This window comes from Eubalaena glacialis, chromosome 9, assembly GCF_028564815.1.
Source record: "Eubalaena glacialis isolate mEubGla1 chromosome 9, mEubGla1.1.hap2.+ XY, whole genome shotgun sequence".
Classification (NCBI taxonomy): Eukaryota; Metazoa; Chordata; class Mammalia; order Artiodactyla; family Balaenidae; genus Eubalaena; species Eubalaena glacialis.
The window spans coordinates 109519672-109540010 of record NC_083724.1 but is presented as its reverse complement, the minus strand read 5'-3'; the positions used below and the strand labels follow the sequence as shown (position 1 = coordinate 109540010).

Sequence of the window (20339 nt, the reverse complement as noted above, 5' to 3'; positions counted from 1 at the left end):
AGGGTCCAGCAGGAAGCAGCAGCTCTCCCCAGCTATGTCCACTCGGCCTGCCCACCGGCCCCCGCATTCTGCCAGCTGCACAGCCAGTAGAAAAACCAGGCCAGTGTAGGTCTCAGGCTGTGGACCACGGCCAAAGGAAGAGAGGGCTCTAACCAAACCCAAAAGCACTTCCTGTGTGTTGGTGATAGCTGTCAGTCCCCAACATTAGAGCACTTTCGAATCTGCTGGCGAACTTGTTAAAATGCAGATTCCTGGGCACCACTTGGGTCAGTCCGGAGAGAACAGGGCATCCGCATTCAACAGGCATCCAGGAGAGGTTTAGCAGCTGGAAGGAAGACGGCAGATTCAGAATGCCTGGGTTGTTGTTAATATCACCTGTCTGTGAAGCAATTTGCACAATTTCCTTTTAATCCTTGCAATCACTTTGTGAACCAGGCATTATCCCCATTTTACAGATGGGGAAACAAAGCCTGGTGAGATCGAATGATGCAGTCTCTCAGCTAGGGGGTTGTAGAGGTGGGTCTTCAATCCAGGCGACCGAACTCCAAACCACCATCCCATGTGGTCGGGCTTCACACCACATCTCTCTCATCAACTCCACTGTGGCGAGGGGCATGTCATGGTGCCCTTTCTGTAAAATGGTAAGCATAATCAGAAACAGAGCCCCCGTCATCCCAGGGCTCTGTTCCTGGTTACCTTTTACGGGTTGATGTTTCCAGGGAACCTCCCCAGGGAATGCTGTCTTGGTAAATAAAATACACTTGATAAATATCTTGGACCCCCCCCCCATAAAAGCAAACCCTACATATTATCATAACCCTCAGCAGCAAGCGGCCTCAGCAATAAGGCATGCCATGAAGTCACTGCAGATATAGAATGACAGTGGCCCTGCGATTCACAATGGCCACAGAGGCAAGCTTGGTGGAACCTAGGCTGGCCGTGTTATTAAGGACTCAGACCTGATTGGGTGGTGGGCTGCCCCATGGCCATGGGAGCCCCTCAGTAGGGACAATTTTTGGACTGTCTGTCCAGGTTGAAACAGAATATAAACCAGTTCTTAGGAATATGTGAAACATTTGCAGCCCCCAGTGAGAGACTGGTGGGGTCTAGGACAGAGTAGGGTAAAGCTCTGGTCCTTAAATAAAAACTAGGAACTAGAGAGAAGTCCATCAGGAGGCGCCAGGCATTCATGGCACCCTTGTTCATGTCATTCAACAAGTGTTGATTGACCATTATTTGTTATGGCATAGTGTTTCAGGGTGAGGAATCTGGACCCAGACTTGTGGTTCGAATCTGAATCCACCAGTATTAGCTTTGTGATTTGGGTTGGGTGGGGGTGGGCGGAGGGGAGTTGCTCAACCTGTGTCTCAGTTTGCTCGCTTGTAAAGTGGGAATCCCAATAGTCCCTGCCTCACACTGTTGTTATTGATGCTTAAACGAGTTTTCTTAAGTAAAGTGTTTAGAACAGGACCCAGAACACATAGGAAGTTCTATATAGCTGTTTGCTGTGATGTTATCATGATTGCTCAAAGTCAGAAACTGCACTAGCACTGGGGTTACAAACACAAACAAAATAGGGGGACTCCCTGCCCTCTGAGGGCTTCTACTCTAGGAGGGCAGAGGAAGGAGGCTGCAGCGTGCGGGTAGGGTTATGAGGGCACCAGGAGGCGGCTGGGGCCGGAACTCCCTATACCTGTGGGTTCTTATTCACTCAGGGAGAAGACTAGACTTTAGTCCCCAAACCTGGCCAGACCAGGGCAGGGAGGGACTGATAAATAAAGCGTGCTGTCTTTCTGGGTCCCCTCTTTGAAAATCTCTCATTGAGCGAAAAAGATTTCGAACAGAACATTGACACATAACATCTTTTCTTCCCCCCAGTGCCACATCCCCAGCTTTTCCTTTAAGATGCTTTCAGTTCTAATTCAATCTAATTAATAATCTTCGTGCTAAAGCCTAATTAAGATATCAATTAATTTGCAGCATTCATTTCAGAAGAAATTCTTATTGGTGGTTCATCTTCTATTTGTCTCTGAAATTAGTGCTCAGGGCTTTTCATGCAGATATTTTCATTACGTTTTTTATTGTTAATGGGAATATTGAACACAGGAAGATGGTATATTAATACTTTCCACAAAGACTATCATGATTGGTGACAAAGAACACCAAGAACAATTAAGGAGACAAGGGTACCTTTTTTCTTCCAAAAAAGAAAATCTTCGTAGAAACTGTCAATGATTCTAAAATTTGTCCTGAATATCTTTTTGTTTTAAGAAAGAAAAGGAAACAGCAAGTTCATGTTTCCCTTTCATTCAGTGCCCTCAACCTTTGGCAGCTGTAAGTGCAAGCAATTCTGGGCTGAATTAAAAGGACCTTAAGGGCTCATTATTCTGTCTACTTTTCTATAGCATTGGATTTTTCCATAATGAGAGGTGTTTTTTTAAAGGACCTCTTAGTATGTTCGGTGAATAAGATAAATGGGTAACCCAATAAACAGAGCTGGGATCATAGCCCCTTGCTTTCCAGCTAGGTGATTAGCACGTGTCAGGACTCTTGTGTTGGAATTATTGGTCCCACTGCTGAGAGATCTCAGGCAAGTTACTTGACCTCTCTGAAGTTGTGGCTTCTTGTCTGTAAAACTGACACAAATCCTTGCTCTTCCGGATTGAGACGGGAAAAGGGAAATTACATATGCAACAAGGAGAAGCCTCCCTAGAGAAAAGCACTATATAAAGGGGCAAATTTATCCTCGCTCCTAATCAATCGAGCAGCAGATCCAGTAAAAATTTAAATATATATATATAATTATATAATCTGATTTTCTGTATGCTCCGAAGCAAGAATAAACAGAAGAAGAATAAATAAATAAACAGAAGAAGAATAAACAGTCTTCATCAGGACCACATGTTCAGATGAAGAGGTCAAACCAAGGAAATAGGATTAATTAATTCATTTCTTTCTTTAGACCTGTATTTTTAGTTTTGCTGCTGCTATTTGTGCGCATGTCCGTGCACGCTTTGCCCTGCCCCGTGAGGGTCCATTTTAAGTAATAAACACCTGCAAGGCATGGCATATGCTCCCTAAGAGCATGTCGGTTTGGATCCAGGAGCCCTAAAGAGCGTTTGATGATGGGGACAATGCAGAGGCCACGGTTATAAACCAGATGTGTACGTGGCCACCCAAATGAACTGAGGGAGGCTCCAGGCTCTGCCACTTCCAGTTGGGAATCTCTGAGCCTCAGTTTCTTCATCCTTAAAATGGGCATGATAATAATATCTATTTTCCAATGTTTGATGAGTTTAAGGGTCGTGGCACAGAACAGAAGAGTAGGCCTTGGTCAATGTGACTCTCTCTCCCACCACCCCAACTCTGAGATCTGACCACAGCAGCCACTTATGATTTAGCAACTTTCCTTAGGCTGTTGGACTCACGTTTTGCAAAGTAAGAACTCTAGGCAACGCCCCAACACACAAACCATGTGGTAAAACCAGCTCACCCTTTTCTTTATTATTATTTTAATTTTTATTTATTTATTTATTTTTGGCCGCGTCGGGTCTTAGTTGCAGCACGCAGGATCTTTCTTTCGTTGCGACGCGCGGGCTTCTCTCTAGTTGTGGTGTGCCTAATTGTGACACGTGCGGGCTCAGTAGTTGCGGTGTGTGGGCTTAGTTGCCCCGTGGCATGTAGGACCTCAGCTCCCCGACCAGGGATAGAACCGGAGTCCCCTGCGTTGCAAGACAGATTCTTAACCACTGGACCACCAGGGAAGTCCCAGAAGTAACTCATTCTTTTGCCTCTGGAGTCTAGATGGATCCAGGCCTAGCCTGGAGGCACCAACCTGACCCAGACTTGCTTTGGTGGGGGAAGTAGTTGGGGGAAAGGGGGTCTGCCCCATCATTCAGCCTCTGGGAACTACCCTGTGACCCCCTGGTCCAGATCAGGGTCCTCTGGAGTCACCCCAGATCACAGCCGGCACACAGGGCTGGGCTGCAAGTGCCAGTCAGACCTATGGTGTGTCTCCCACTGTCAGGACCCCAACGCTTCCCACTTTTATTTTTAACCCAACCCAGCACCCCTCACCATTTCCTTATCTCTCACTATCCCACCTTGGCTGTCATTGTCCCGCCACGGAGATGCCTTCGCTCCCATTCAAAATAATTTAAATAAAATGTTGCTACAAAGTGGAATATTATCTTTTGATGAATGTTTTTAAAGCCCTTTAGGTTTTCATGGTAATTTGCGGTGTAAAATTATTTGGAGATAAGAGCCAAATTAGCTCTCGGATGCCGAGGTCGCTGTGTCCTGTTATCCATGTGAGCACTGTTTAAATATAATCAGCCCTTAGACTAATGCAGCATAATTGTTCATTTGAAATAGCTTTTTTTACTCCATTCAATGAGTCATTAAAATATTCAAGGGATAATGCAGTGAATTGGAAATGAATTTATCATATTATCCCATACATACTGTAGTGCTTCAGGTAACTAGGGAGAAAGGGGGAGAGAGAACATGAATATTATGTGCACAGGCAGGAAGGGGGCCAGGATATTCAGGAAGATGGGAAACAAAGCTTTTTAGGTGATTTATGGAAAGTATGTATAGGGAGGCTGACCGGGAGGGGTGAAAAAAAAGGGAAATGCTGTTCTTTGAAGAGCTCTCTCTCTCCCTCTCTCTCTCTCTCTCTCTCTCTCTCTCTCTCTGCACTCTGAGAATCTGTGCTCCACCACAGCTCCGCAGTTAACTTATTTTTATCAAATATGTTTATATCAGAAAGTCGTTATGGAAACCAATTCTGCCATCCAGGAGCATTCCTGGATCAGGCAGAAAACTCTTTCTTTCTCTCTCTCTCTCTCCCTTTCTCTCTGTCACACACACACACTCCTACCCCTTATTCGCACACACACCCAGAGATGCCCCAAAGGGAACAGGAGTCTTGCTCACCCAATTCTGAACTCAGCTCTGACAGGGACAGAGGGTGGCGCCCTGGCTCCCCTTCATGGGCAAAGCTGTAAAATGGCTGAGGCTGAGACCAGACGTCCAGCCCCACCCCCTGCCCTGCCATGAGAAACCTGGGCTTGTCACGTCCCCCTGGCCCCAGCCCCCCACCCCGAGCACATGTGCTGAGGCAGAGACAAAGGGCACCAGTGGCAGCATATTAGACATGGTGATTCTTCCTTGATCCTAGGAAGGTCCTGTGGGTGCGCATGGCGTGTACTACACCTGGAATACTGTCTTCTGTTCTGGCCACAGTATTTTAAGAAAGACTGTGAACAGCATGACTGAAACAACCAGAAGGGTGAGGCTCTGTAGAAACCACAGCAGGCAAGCAGGGATGGCTGGCCTGTTGGAACCACCAAGGGAAGCCATGAGAACTGACTTTCAGGATCCTTTAAAGATTTCTTTTAAAATTTGAAGAGATCGAATTGGAAAACAGGGAAGTCCTGCTGTGCTCTACTGGGGAGAATTAGAACCAGTGGGTGAAATTTACATGGAAGTCAGTTTGGACTCCATATACGAAAGAACTTTCTAAGAATTTGAACTGCCTAAGAACTGAGCATGTACTCCACACTGGAGGGAGTACTTAGCACTGAAGGTACTTTGTCACGGGTGACCCAGGAATGTTCCCCCCCCAACCCCCCCCCCACACAGAAGGTAGAGCAGATGACCTGTAAGATGTGCCCCTTGGTGTCTACAGTGTTTCCACCTGCCATATTTCCCCTCCTGGGTAGAGATACTCCTCTTAGAACTTATATCCTTATAGCATGTTAACAACAATAATGATTAAAGAAGGAAGAATAAAAGGAAGGAGAAAAAGGAAAGGGAAGAGGAAGAGAGAAAAGAAGATAAAATATTTGCACGCTTAGCATGTCGTGCTGGGCACTGTGCTTTCATGAATTTCTCATTTCATCCTCACAAAAGCCCAAAGAGGAAGGTAATCTAGACAAGAAAATTAACACCTAGAGGGGTTAAGTGACTGTCCAGGACCCCACAGCTGGTGAGTGACTGACTGAGATTTGAATGCAGAGCCTGCACGCATAATGATGACACCACATTAGGTCTCTAGAGTTTAGGTAGATTCCACCCCCTGCTACCCAGGCCTGGCCCCTGTGACAGCTTATGTCAGGGCCAGGTGTGGCTGCTAAGAGGCAGCGGTGCTGGTGTGAGCGGTGCGGTTTGAGGTTCCTGGCCCCCTACCCTTAACCTCCATTGTTGGCCGTGCCCACCTCAGCCGTAGCACAGCTCTGACCCTGGGCCTTAGAGCACGGACCTGGGAGGCAGCTTCTCCGACTTAACTGTGAGCAAATTATTCACCACTCTGAGTCTGTTCCCTCAACTGTTAAAGAGGACACTAGCAAAAAAAAAAGAATTTTATAAGCCACATCGGCATGTATGCAAAAAATATCATTTGTCAAAAAAAAAAAAAAAAAAAGAGGACACTAGCATCAAACTCGCAGGAATGTTGTGAAGACACAATGAGATAAAATGTGTAAAATACCCAGCACCTGGCACTTAGTAGGTGCTACCTACTTGCTGGTTCTCTACTCCTTCCATCTACTATCACCGTAAATCCTCCACAGGAAGCTTAGGAAGTTGAGCCTTTGGCAGTAAAGAGCTTATGTCACTCCCAAGAGGTAGAAAAGGGCCTGGCTGGAGAATGAACTGTCCACATGGTTATCACTTAAAAGACCTTAAGGGAAAAAAGCCATCACAGGCAGAGGACGTAACCAGGAAGTGCTGGGACCAGCTGTTTAACCTGCACTGTATTCAACACTGTGGCTATTAAAAAATAATAATGTAAGACACACATGATAGATAGATGATAGATACATAGATAGATAGATAGATAGATAGATAGATAGATAGATACACAGATAGACGATAGATAGATAATTGGATGAATAAATGTTAGGTGGATTTAAAATGTGTTTTTTCTGCTCCCCAGTTGGAAAGACAGGGCTAATGTATAGGAAACAGAGAGTAGAACTCACGGGGTGTTAGCATCAACTCAACTGGGCCCTTTAGACTCAAATAGCTGTGAGAGTTCAGATCACTCTCCCCTTTGCAGTGAGACAACTACTCCTCCTTCAAGGCTCAGCTCAAATGTCACCTCCACTGAAAAGCTTGCTCTGACGCCCCCAGACTGAGTTAGTCAGTCCCACCCTGGGCTCCTACCACACTCAGTCAAACCTCTGTTAGCGTCCTCGTCATATATGAGTTTGTTATTATTTATGAGTCTCTTTTCCCTATCAGACCATGAGTCCCTAGAGGGCAGAATTGTGTCTTATATCCTGAGCACATAGCACAGTGCCCAGAACATAGAAGGCCCTCAGTCAATGTTGAATGAATCAATGAATGAAGGCATGAAGGAATGAATGGATAAAAGAATGAAGGAAAGGATGGATGGATGGATAGATGGATGGATGGATGGATAGATAGTGGCTGGGCAAGTGAATAGATGGCTGGATGAGGTGATATCATATTGTGATGACTTCACAGTGGAGATAGGAGTTGTGCTGGGGCTTGAATTATGAGCAGGCCTGGAAAAGTCAAAGAATATAAGAGACTGCATTCCAGGAAGAGAACAGAATAACCAAAAGCTCAGACATTTGAATGGGGTAGAAAAAAAGAATCGTAAATATAGAATTAAAAGCCAAGATGGCTGAGCTAATTAAGGCCCTTAGCACCTCTCCCTAGATAGTTATTTCAAAAGCCTTCTAACTGATCCCCCTCCTATAACCTCATCCCCTACAAAAGTATCTTACCTTCATGGGTGATGTTTCTAAAACTGAAATATGATCATGTTACTCCCCTAGTTGAAGCCTTCAGTGACTTCTCAGTGTGTCAGGACAGAGATAAATAAACAAGGCCCCACAGAAGTGGTTATCAATCCCAGATGCATCCTTCCTTCCTTTCTTCCTCCCTCCCTCCCTCCTTTCCCTCCTTTCCCTCCCTCCCTTCCTTCTTTCCTTTCCTTTCGCCTGGTAGGTTCTACCCTGCTCGAGGGTCACCTCTTCTGTGGAGCCTTCCCCCTTGCCCACCTTCTCTTCTCCCACGGTTCTTGGGACTTAACTCCATCCTAACCCTCTCTACTCTGTACTGTAGTCATTGATTTACTTCTCTGCTCCCCTCACTACACAAGGCACTCTTCACTGGAAGGATTTGACTTTATAAACATTTTATCTGCAGCACTTGAATGAAACCCATGGCCTAAGATGTGCTGAACACATGCTGAAGGAATGAATGAATGAATGAATGAACAGAGGGTGGTCTGACTGATGCAGAAAAAGGGAATTTATAATCCTCAATGATCTAAAAGCCTCTACTTCTATGATGGATCTAAGATTATATTAACTTTCTTAACTCTTGCATTATGGTTTGACATTCTATTATTAGCTTAAAATTAGCTTAAAAATTAATGAAAACTCCTCTGATCTTTTCCCTTCATGAACTTCTGCTAGGCCAAATCTTCCCCATTCTGTGCTTGTGCAATTGATTTGGAACCTAACTATAGAACTTGAGATTAATCCCTATTAAGTTTAATTTTTTTCAATGCAGGCCCATCCTTCCAAATTTGCCAAAATTAACTGTTTTACGTCACCCTTCATATTAGCGGTTCCTTGAAACTCTGGGTGCCCTAAAAATTCAGTGAGCATGCTATCTATAAAGATACTGAACAAGGTGGAGCCTATGGGAGAATCCAATGGCATGTCACTAGGGACTGCCCTTGAGCTTGACACTAATTTATGAGTCAACACTCTTCAGGAATGGTTTGTTAACTAAGCCACAAACCCACCAAACACCATAGTCATTGAAACCATATTTGCCCACAAGGCTACCATGATTGACTTGGTCTAAAGCCTTGGTCGGTCAAGCTGTAATGTGCTTACTTAGCGCTTTCTCCTGGTCCACTGGACCACTGCATTCATGAACAAAGAAATCTGAGCGGTCGGGAGTGACTTGTTTTCAGTGAGCCTATGCAGACTCTGTTCAGTGTTTCCTCTGTTGTCTCAGACCATCTGCTTATTAAATTGTTATGGAATTTTGATGTGGATTGATATTATACTCTCCAACCTAAATTCAAGAATCCACATTTTCCTTTCCTGTTTCTCGAAGTGACTCTGTGATCATAAATCTCAGCTCTTTCTGGACCTCGAAGGTGTCATTCATCTAGAGATCTTAACTCCTATAAAGCAACTAAGTATTTGCAGATTACAGAAAGGCTTCTTAGGGAGAGGGGCCCGAGCAAGTAATGGTCCATAGTGGCCTGAGACACACAGAAGGGTTGAGACACCGCATGCAGCTCGGCAGGAGCACCACAGGGGGTGGTGTGGCAGGCAGAGCCAGAGCCTCAAAGGCCTTTAATAATACACTGACCAAGATGCAGACTATTATACATAGGATGGATAAACAACAAGGTCCTACTCGGTGCTAAACCATAATGGAAAAGAGTATGAAAAAGAATGTATATACATATATATACGTGTGTGTGTGTGTGTGTGCGTGTGTGTGTGTATAACTGAGTCACTTTGTTGTACAGCAGAAATTAACACAACTTTGTAAATCAACTATACTTCAGTAAAATTTTAAAAATAAATGAATAAATAAATAAATAAATAAATAGGCTTGTGTCCAGGCCTGGGCAGGGAGTTTGGTCCATGGGCTGTTGGAGGATTTTAAACAGGAGGATGAAAATGACTTTGTGTTTTTCAGTTTGCAAAAAAACCAAAAGAAAATAAATAAATAATCAATCAAATAAAAAAAAAAAACAGAAAAAACTGACTGCTGCAGAGGGTGGTAGCAGGGTGACCACAAGAGGCCCTTTGTCCTTCGGGAGGGATAAGGGTGGCTTGCACCAAGGCGAGAGCAGTGGACCAGAGAGGACAGCTTCGGGTCTTTAGTGACGCTAAGAGCCAACAGGACTCACCGATGGATTCGAGGTGGAGGGTGAAGGGTGGTCCAAGGACGGCTCTTAGATCTGGGCCCTGAGCGAAGGGCAGCGCCTTCACTTAGATGGGGAACACTGGAGGGTGGGCAAGTTGGGGTGTGAGGGTGGAAATCTCAGGTTCTGTCCCAGACCTGTTAATTCTGAGATGCTCCTTAGATCTCCCAGTGGAGATTTCAAGTAGGAGATTGAAATGAGTCTGGATGTCGGGAGAGATGCCCAGAGAGGAGGCCTGATGTTGGGATATATCAGGGGGAATTGACAGCCCTGGGTCTGATAGGAGGGAGGCGTCACTCAAGAAGAAGCCATCTGCCAGGCACTGGGCAAGAACTTGGGTGCGATGGTCTCTCAGCTCCTTCCTCCAGCTCTGAGCTGCTGGGCTTTCATAAGTGAGCCTGACACCAGCCTGCCTGGAGCAGAGCATCACACTGGGAGGAGAGGGGAGAGCGGCCGCGGGGCAGGGGCTGTGGAGGGCTCTGGAGGCTGTGAGGAGTCCGTCTCTTTAGCAGGAGACCGGGCGACCCTTTGGAGAGAGTGTGGGACCAGGACTCTGAAGACTGGCGTGCTGGGTCACTTGCTGGCTGGGAGACGCTGCTCCAGGGTCTGCCCTTCTGGGGGTCTCTATTCTCTCACCTACCGAATGAGACGGTTAGACGGGTGATAGGAGCACCGGGGAGAGTCTATGATTCTTGATCCTCTAATCAGCAGTCCTCAACCTTTCTTTGCGCCAAAATGTCATTCACACGCGCAACACACTTCCCCTGGGCCTCCCTGCACGGCACGTAAAGCAAGCTCCAGGTTCCTCGCAATTCCCTGTGTACTCGCCCTCCCGGTCAACAAAGCATCTCGAGCACGGGAGAGAGTGAGATCGTTAGAGGGAGGACGTAGAAGCTGCTCCCGTTTATTTTAAAAGGTAAACCACTCGCGGGAGCTTTGTCCTTAGCAACACCCTCCTAGGAACCTACTTCCCTAGTGATCTACGCCCCAAGGTCGGCACCCATGTCAGGTGGGTGTTGCAAACTTCAGCCATACACCTTAGGGAACCAGAGTGGGCCGGTGGGCAGGGTGGGGCCTGAACAGCTCTGGTCGGGGAGCATCAGCCAGCCCGCGGCAGGAGGCATGCTGGGGGCGTCTGCAGGGATGCAGGTTCCAGAGTGAGCCACGGGCCTGAGTGGGGGCAGCGGGAGGGGAGGAAGGCCCGGCGCTTCCCAGGGCTCTCCTGCCAGCCTCGGCCCAGAAAGACACAGCGACACCGGTGTGGAGAGATGGGAGGCCGAGGCGGCAGGAAAAAGCGAACCTCCTCCCCACAGGGGGCTCTGTTGCTTCCCAGACAGACAGAGAGGAGGAAACCACGGTCCAGAGTCTTCGGGCAGAATCTGGGGCTCTGCTTGGGTGTGGGTGAGGGGCGGCCAGGAGGGACTTAAATAGGGTGCAAGACAGCGCCCAGAGCTCCTTGGGCTACTGGCCTGTCAAGCCCTTGGCTAAGAATTCGCTTTTTCCTTTCAAAGAGGGTGGAAGTCACTGTTTTCTTGTCTCAGTTGATGAACAGATTCTGGGTGGCAGGAGTCACCATAGAAACAGGTGCTATCTTAAGCAAATGAGCCTTATTAACCTTAAGAGTGGTGGAGTTTTCACAAGATTGCACATATAGGGTAGGAGGGAGAGCGGGGTTTGGCGGGGGGAGGGCCGACGTGGCCGGGGAGCCGTGCCGTTGCGGCTCTGGGTGTGGATGCGTGTGCTCGCGTGTGTGCACGTGTGCGTGTGTGCACGCGTGTGGGGACATGTCTGCGTGTGCTTTTGCAAAACCGTTCCCCGGGGAGCAAGCTCACGTTCTATCTTTTCCCTGAGAAACGCACATGCCCCCCAGAGAAACCTCAGCCTCCTTGGGAGCTGGCCTCCAGGTAGCAGAGGTCAGAGCCCTGCCTCCACCCCTGACTCTCTCTCCCGGGGCTGCTTCCAATCCCTGCCTCGACCGCACGTCAGGTGCCTCCCTGGGGGCCCACCGCCGGTAAGCAGGGCCCTCTGCTGCAGGCGGCAGTGCGGTGCAGTGGTGGGAGCGGGGATCCTGCCACGGGGTGGACCTGGGTCCTTAAGGCCGCTCTCTATTTCTGAACCAATGACCCGCCTCCGTGAACCCCGATCTGTAAAAAGCAAAAAACACCACACACTTCACAGGGCTGATGAGAGGACCTGGGTTGACGCGGAGCATCTGCCCCCGCCCTCCCCCTGTGATGGGCCTCCTTTCCGGAGTGAGGAAGGGGGTATCTGCCCACAAGCACAGCCGTGACCTGACAAAGATTTTCCAAAGCCAAGGTTCATCTTTCCCAGCATCATCTCATCATATAGGTTTCCACTCCTGCCTGCTGTGATGTTAGGACAAAGAACCTGCCCTCAGGGGGGTTACCGTCATTTGGTGGGGAGGGGGAGGATTTGAAGACTAAGGAACACCACCAGGAAGTAGTGAACTGGGTAGAGAGAAGACCTACAGCTGCTCAAAGGGAGCGGGCAGGGAGGGGGCAGCTGAGGAGGGGTGGGCGGGTCTTTGAAGGCCAGGTAGGACTGGGGTAGCAAGGAGGAAATGTCTAAGAAAACGGAGTGTGTGTTCACCCCTTGAGGCAGACTCAGCCAAATTCTGGACTGTTCCTAAGTCGTGAAAGGTAAATAGGAAATTGGCACTCTCCCACAGGCTCTGGGAGTTGTGCATATTGGCTCCAAGAAGCTCGTCTGCTGCCCTCTGCAGCCCCACCTTGGGCAGGACACTCAGCCCACCCTAGTCTGGCTCCAGTTCCGGGGAGTAAACCTGAACCGCCATTCCAGGGGCTCTGAGGACGAGTCCTGTGAAGCCCCGCCACGTGTACCCTGAAGGCGCAGGATGGAGCCAGCCTGCCCAGGGACTATGCCCTGGGAAGGCACAGCATGAGGGGGACCTTTTATTTTCCTTTGCCCGGAGGAGTAAAGGATCCCGACACATGCCTGAAGCTGGGACGAGGTTGGCAGCCTGGAGGAGGGACTGCTTCCTGCTTCATAGATTTCTAGATCTCCAGAGCTGGAAGGGCCCTCAGATTTACGTCGTCCTGCTCCTCCGTTTTACAGATGAAGAAGCTGAGGCCCAGAGTCATCTAAGCTCATTGGTGCAGAGTGTGGACCAAAATTGAGGAGTCCCAGCTTTTAATCCTACCGCTCATTTCAAGCTTGCTGAACGAGCACAGCCGCCGCCTGGCACGTGCCTAAGTCACTGGGTGATTAACCAAGTCCAGGGAAGGAGAAAGGGAGAATTTATGCTGGGCTCCCAGCTCTCACATCCTCTCTGTCTCACAATCAAAGTTTGGCATTTTGTGAGCTTCACCTGGTCCCAGCCAAGGACTGCAATTTTAGTAGTTCCAGGAACGTTCTCCCAGTCTACCCATGCCTTCCTCCCAAATTTTCTTCCCCATTGGCTTTAGAGGCGCCTGAAATTCCTTAATAGCAGAGAAAGAAAGCATCATACCGCAGTTGAAGGTGAGGCTGAAAGGGCTGTTTACTGGGACTGACAAGGCCCAAACTGTAAGTGGCAGTAAAAAAAAATACTGGAATTTGGCTGGGCCACTCAGAGGAAAACAGAGCAGGAGGTCACTGGGCAGTGATGGAAAGCGAGGTCTGGGGGAGATGGAGCAGAAAAGGAGAGTCAGAGGAAAAGAAGGGGATCTGAACCTAGCTCTGTCTCCCCCCAAGGTCCACGCTCTTTCCTCTGCACCAGCTGCCCAAACATGATGTCTGTTCCCCTCCCTCGTGTTTTGGTTGTACCCAGGATATAGAAGTGACTGAGTAATGACTCGGAGAGATCAATACCATTAAAACAAGTTTTATTACTCACAATCCCCAAGAGAAGGGGGCATGTCTAGCCATGCAGGGTCACATGGGGAAGCACCAGGGTCAGTCAGGAGGCAGAAGGAGTAAGAGACAAGGATGGCCCAGGGCCTCTACTGTGGTTTCTGCAGGAAGGAATGGGTGAGGCAGGGTAGGCAAGTTTGAGCAATCTTAGGATTGGAGAGTTGGAATAATATCAGCAGACTCTGGGCTATGGGGGTGGTCTCTAGTACCTGACCTTGGGGTGATTAGGACAAGGGAATATTGGCTTGGTGTGTGAAAGTTAGACAGAAGAGTTGGTTGGGGGTACAGCCTCGGGGTTGACTGATTTGTAAATGAAAGGTGTATTTGCAGGTGAGTGGTTTGCTATCTCTAGGAATTAGCTAGCCCTGGGAGGGGCAGTCTCTCCAGGATTAGCAAGCCCTCAGGATGTCAAAGCATCAGAAAAATAAAGAAAATAAAAGACATGATCAATACACCTGGGAACCCCCTCCTCTCCAAAAGGTGCTCTTTTTTAAAAGTTCTGCTCAAAATCCACGTTGTTCAGCGTGCCTTCCTTGTGGCTCCAAGACCCTTCGCCTTCTCTGGCTGCCCACTTAGCATTTTGTGCCGTGCAGTTTAGCACCGGATTCCAGGCTGTCTTGTTTCCTAGTTGTCCCAGGGCACGTGCCCTGGTTTCCCAGCCTCCTGGGAAGACTCTGCTTGCCCTCTTCCTGCCCCAGTGCACATCTGGCCCTCTACCCAGAGCATGGCCATTCTTCTTGGCATCAGCCGTTGCCAGCTACTCTCCTGGCCGGGGTACTTGCCTGCCCACCTCACCTTTCATGCTGTCATCCCCTGGCCAGGCTGTCACACTACACTGTGTCGTCCCACCGACAGACGACAACAAGGCTCTCTTCCGCGGGTCCCCTGACCACATAGACCCTGCACCCGTCTGCCAACAGCCTCCTGCAACAAACATGCACCCTCCACTGACTGCCACTTCTGCCCGCCACCAACTCCCACCTCAAACCTCTTTTCTTGCCATCCCCCTACCAGAAGGATCCTCTCCCTTCTCCTCTCCCAAATCAAAGCCTCCTCGATTTCCAAACTCTGCTTAAAGCCCACTACATCACCTCTGAATCACACTGAACTCCTGTCACCTGGTTCACTGACTTTGAGCTGAACCATTCATCTCCCTGGACCTTGGTGCCATCCCAGGTAAAATGAACAGTTGGCCAGCATGGTCCCCTAGGCCCCTTTCAGCTCTAACCATCTGGGGTACCGACACTCTCCATTTCTCCTTAGGCAGCATGTAGGCAAAGAATAGGGCTCTTATGCCTGGCATGTCCTCTCCACAGAGCCAGTGCAGAGCACGGCCCAGAGGAAGCCTCCTCAGCTGCTTTCTAATGACCAAACTGTCCATAGTTATAATAGCTAGAGAATTCCATTCAACTCAACCATGATTTACTGACACGCCTTCTGAGTTCAGCTCTCTGCTGGGCATTGTGGAGGCTCTAAAAGAATAGGATTAAATTCCTGCCCTCAAGGAACTCAAAACTCAATGGGAAATGAATTACACATGTATACACATATACATGACGTCTGAGATTTGCCAAGGAAACTGGGTGCGTTTATAGGTTAAAGAGCCAACTTGAGTCACTGCTTTAAATCCTTACTTTGGATTTGCCAATACTCAACTCTAAATATCTGACAGTATGCCAATGTGAACCCATCAGAAATATTGAGTGTCCAACATGGTGTAGGTGCTGTAGTGACCACCTTGGGCTCAGAGATCACACCTTTGGGATTTGGCCAATACATTTCCAATTTTAAATATCCCCTCCTTATTGCCCTCTTAACCATAGGAATGCTCAGAAATTCTCACATTTCAGCATACAAACTACACCTCCCTAGTGTATTGATCATTAGTTTATTTATTTATTTATTTCTGGCTGCATTGGGTCCTCGTTGCTGCACGCGGGCTTTCTCCAGTTGTGGCGAGCAGAGGCTACTCTTTGTTGCGGTGCGTGGGGTTCTCATTGCGGTGGCCTCTCCCGTTGCGGAGCACAGGCTCTAGGCACGCCAGCTTCAGTAGTTGTGGCATGTGGGCTCAGTAGTTGTGGCTCGCGGGCTTAGTTGCTCCGCAGCATGTGGGATCTTCCTGGACCAGGGCTCAAACCCGTGTCCCTTGCATTGGCAGACAGATTCCCAACCACTGCGCCACCAGGGAAGACCTGATCACTAGTTCATTGATAAATAAACTGTCCAATAAATGTGAAGAATTTCAATAAAAAAAGAACTTTCACAGGAAGGATGAAAGACTTTAATATATGGAGAGATATCAGAAGTTCATAAATCAGTATTTCCCAAATTAATTTTCACATGTGCTCCTTGTTGATTAAAAAGGGGATTTTTATAGGAACTCGACAATATGATTTTTATTGGAACTTAAGGTTACTTCTAGATATTAATACATGTTATAAAACTACAATTATTAAAAAGGATGGTACTGGTGAGAATATACACAGACATATCATTGATACAGAAGAGAAAGATCTGAAAAAGATTAAAGTACTCAGTGTCTGATAAAGGAATCATTTTAAGACCAATGGGGAAGAATTGATTATTCCATAAAAGTTATGGGGATGATTGGCTAATCATCTGGGGGGGGGAGTGGGAAATAATATTGACGCTCTTTCTCATAATCAAAATAAATTCTAAATGGATTAAATATTTAAATGTTAATCATTAGACCATAAAAGAACCAAAAAATATATACATTTGTTAGTATTTCTCTGATCTCAAGATAGGAAAAGACCTTTTAACATATATTTGCAAAGACAGAAGTGAAATAGTTGATCAATTTGACCACATAAAACCTTCAAACCTCCATAGATCAAAACCTCCTCAGACAAAATTGAAACACGATCAACACATTGGAAAAAATTGTGATATAGACAACAAAAGATTACTATCTTTAACATATGAGTCACTTAAAAATCAGTAAGATAATACTGCAATTGTATGTAACTCATGAGCTGTTGGAAGGAACAAAGGAAAAAAAGCAGTATAGGAAGTACTCAGGGCAATGCCTGACACACCCTCAATAAATGACATACACGCAATAAATGTTAGCTGTTGTTAATTTATTTTGTAATAAATAGAAAAATGGGCAAAAAGACAGAAATAAGAAGTTCTTTAAAAAGAAACACAGAATGAACATATGAAAAATGAAGACCTACACTGGTAGTCAGAAATGCAAATGAAAACAAGAAAGTGTTGATACCTCTCCCTCACCCACGCCAACTGCAGCCATTATTTGGCAATGTTTGGGGTTTGTTTCTTTAAAAAAAAAAAAAAATGATAATAATAACACCAGAGTCCTCTCACATAGTGCTGATGGGCGTGTAAATTGTTAAAAAACCCTTTTGCAGGGTTATTTGGCAGTGTGTATCAAATATCACACGCCTTTAAGATGTACGTAGCCTATGACCCGGCAATCTCCTTCCAGAAATTTATACTAAGGAAGTTATAATGGATGTGAGGAGCAATTTATCCACATAACAGTGTTGCTTATAATGGTGAAAAGTTAGAAACAATCTATTTGTCCAAAAGCAATGATGGGCAAATAAATTATGGTCTGTGGAATATTATGCAACCATTAAAATGACTGAAGATCAATGTGTAAGGACATCAATAAAATACTCGTGCCATATTGTCACATGACAAGGAGAAGAAAACTAAAAATAATTACATAGAGCACAATCCAAAATTTCCCAAAGAAATTGGAAAGGGCACACACCAAAATATTCATAGTAGTTAGTTAGGTCTGGGTAGTAGAGTTATGAGTGATCCTTATATTCTTTTTTGAGCTTAGCTCTTTTTCTAAATTTTCTATAATATGTATTTTTTAAATAATCAGACGTTAAATGCTATTTTTAAAAAGTTAAATCACAGGGCAAGAGAATATGATCATCCCAGCTATGGGGGAATATAAAGAGAATTAGGTAAGGTCCCTATTCCAAGGAGTCTGTGGCTTCTTTGGGGAGCATTTAAGCTTCACCTCTGATGCGGAGCCTGAGAACCTTCTTGCTCCCCCGCCAAGCCCCCCACTGCCTGCCCCCATGGTGCCCTGTGCACACCTCTGTCATACACCTGGCCCTCGTAATTACCGTTTGCTCTCCTGTCCTCTTACTAGGCTGGCAGGTCCTCATGGGCAAAGCTACGGTCCTTCATTTTTGTGTCCCCCAGAGCGCAGGGCCAGGCACTGAGTAGAATTTCCCCACGTGTTCTTTGAAAGAGCAAAATAAGCTTAGAACAAAAATGATAGCTATCAACATAAAGCAGAACATAATAAGGGCTGGTGAATTGCACAGACAGTAGGATGTCATAAGAGGGACACTTTGGTTATGCCTGGGGTGAGCAGGGAAGGCTTCAGGGAGGAGGAAGATGTTGAAAAACACCCACAAACAAGGATGGGATATGCGGGTCCCACAAGGATGGGATATGCGGGTCCCACCCGGGTCCCACCCACCCTTCCCCGGGCTCTTTTACCTACACCTTAAAACCACCCAAAAGTATTCTAGTGGGGCATGGTCCTGCAGCCCTGCGAGGTCACCTGTGCAGGGAATCCCAGTGCCACCCTCACTTGCTATTGTTCCACTCAAATGGACTGTCTCTCCTGTATTAAAAGGACACTGGGCTTCCCTGGTGGCGCAGTGGTTAAGAATCCGCCTGCCAATGCAGGGGACACGGGTTCGAGCCCTGGTCCGGGAAGATCCCACATGCCACGGAGCAACTAAGCCCGAGCGCCACAACTACTGAGCCTGTGCTCTAGAGCCCACGTGCCACAACTACTGAAGCCCGCGTGCCTAGAGCCCGTGCTCCGCAACAAGAGAAGCCACTGCAATGAGAAGCCCGCGCGCTGCAACTAGAGAAAGCCTGCGTGCAGCAACGAAGACCCAAAGCAGCCAAAAATAAATAAATAAAATAAATAAATTTATTAAAAAAAGGATACTGACCTACTGATATATCCCACCAGCTCACTTGACAGCTGTCGATACAGATTTCTGCACATTTGTTGGAAACCCTGTATTAAGACTCCAGTGGATGTTAGCCCCCAGAGGCAGGGGCTTTATCTAACTTGTTTATCACTTTACCCCCCAGGGCCTAGGACAGTGTTTAATGAGTAGGAAGTGCTAATTAAATGTTTGTTGAATAAATTAAATACGATAGCTTAAATATTGGCATACAGGACTCTGTGCTGTATTACACATATATGTGATAAATACACACACACGCATATATATATATACTTCCGTAGCTGCCTTGTGAATATGCATTATGTGTTTGTACATCAGATAAGTAGAGAACCCTAAAACAAATGTGCACACGTGAGCGCACACACGCATGCGCACACACATGCACAGAGAATTTGGGAAGATATCAAAAGGAGAAGCCCACAGCTTTCGCAGGAGTCAATTGCATCCTTTGAGATGAGGCTTCCAATAAAATAGAAGTTGGATGGTGTCACAGATAAATTTGCCTTTCTAAAAGCTCCCAAATTAAAATTTGAGAGAGGCTTGAGCACAAAAACAGGATGGCAATGACTCGTTATGAATTTGCTTTATTTGCGTGGCTCAGAAATCCTCTCTGTACCATTTGGGTTGAGGAGGGAAAGCTGCAGATGCGAAGTGCCGAGGCTCGCATCTACCTGGCTGCCTCCGGCCTACTTCTCAGCCCCACCACCTAAGGTTCTCAGGAAGCCCATGGGAATGCAGCCCCTTCCTCGCCCACCCCCAGAACCCCCCCCCCAGAAGCCCGTGGAATTCAGCCTTCTCTGTGTGCTGGGGAGGCTGGTTGTCTGCCTGAAGGCAGTAGTTTAGATTAATGGTGCCTGTGAAATTACCCAGCTTAGCTGACTATTCTTCTGAGCCTCTGGCCAACCAAAGGGCGCTGACTGCACCTCCCCAACTGCCTTCCCCGCCCCCCCCCCCAGTAAAAAAGTGCTGTCATATTGTTCCAGCATCTTAAGCCCTGGGGGATCATTTTGTGTCCCAGTCACTCACAGATCCCAGCGCCTCCTGCTAAGGACTGTATTTAAGGGTAATGTAAACAGTTTGATCTTTAAAGTACCCTGGATGCATAATATCTATACATAGTTCCTGAATTTTTATTCTAAAAACAATTAGCCAAAAAGCCCTTTTTATATGATATTTGCAACTACACTGACAGTAACAGCAATTAAACCCCGTCTGTTGGCTGAGAAGGGAGCCAACTCTCCGTTTCTCCAGAAGCCTGTAAAATGTACAAATTCGGAGCTAGAAAACTCAGCCTTCAAAGGTAGCCACAGGACCCTTCAAGGTCAGGCCCCAGCCCAGCTTTTATTTCCCCCTCCACCCCACGTGAACCCATCATTCCAATCAGCCACAGCCACGCTGTATTCCCAGTGTTTCTCCCACTGCTGAGCCTTTTCTGGAATGTTTTTCTTCCTCTTCCCTCTCTTAACCTGCTCGTCCGTCCTTCAAGCCACCTTTCAGACGCCCCCTGACTTACGAAGGCGCCCTGGTCC

The 20339-nt window shown here is 47.1% G+C and overlaps 1 protein-coding gene across 1 annotated transcript in view; it reads left to right on the top strand.

The window, feature by feature from the left end:
• PEBP4 (phosphatidylethanolamine binding protein 4) overlaps window positions 1-20339 on the top strand; it is a 257677-nt gene that overhangs the window by 163116 nt on the left and 74222 nt on the right. Inside the window, exon 5 of the mRNA XM_061200697.1 lies at window positions 456-641. Within this exon, the coding sequence (XP_061056680.1) occupies window positions 456-641 (186 nt within the window). The remainder of the gene's footprint in view (window positions 1-455; window positions 642-20339) is intronic.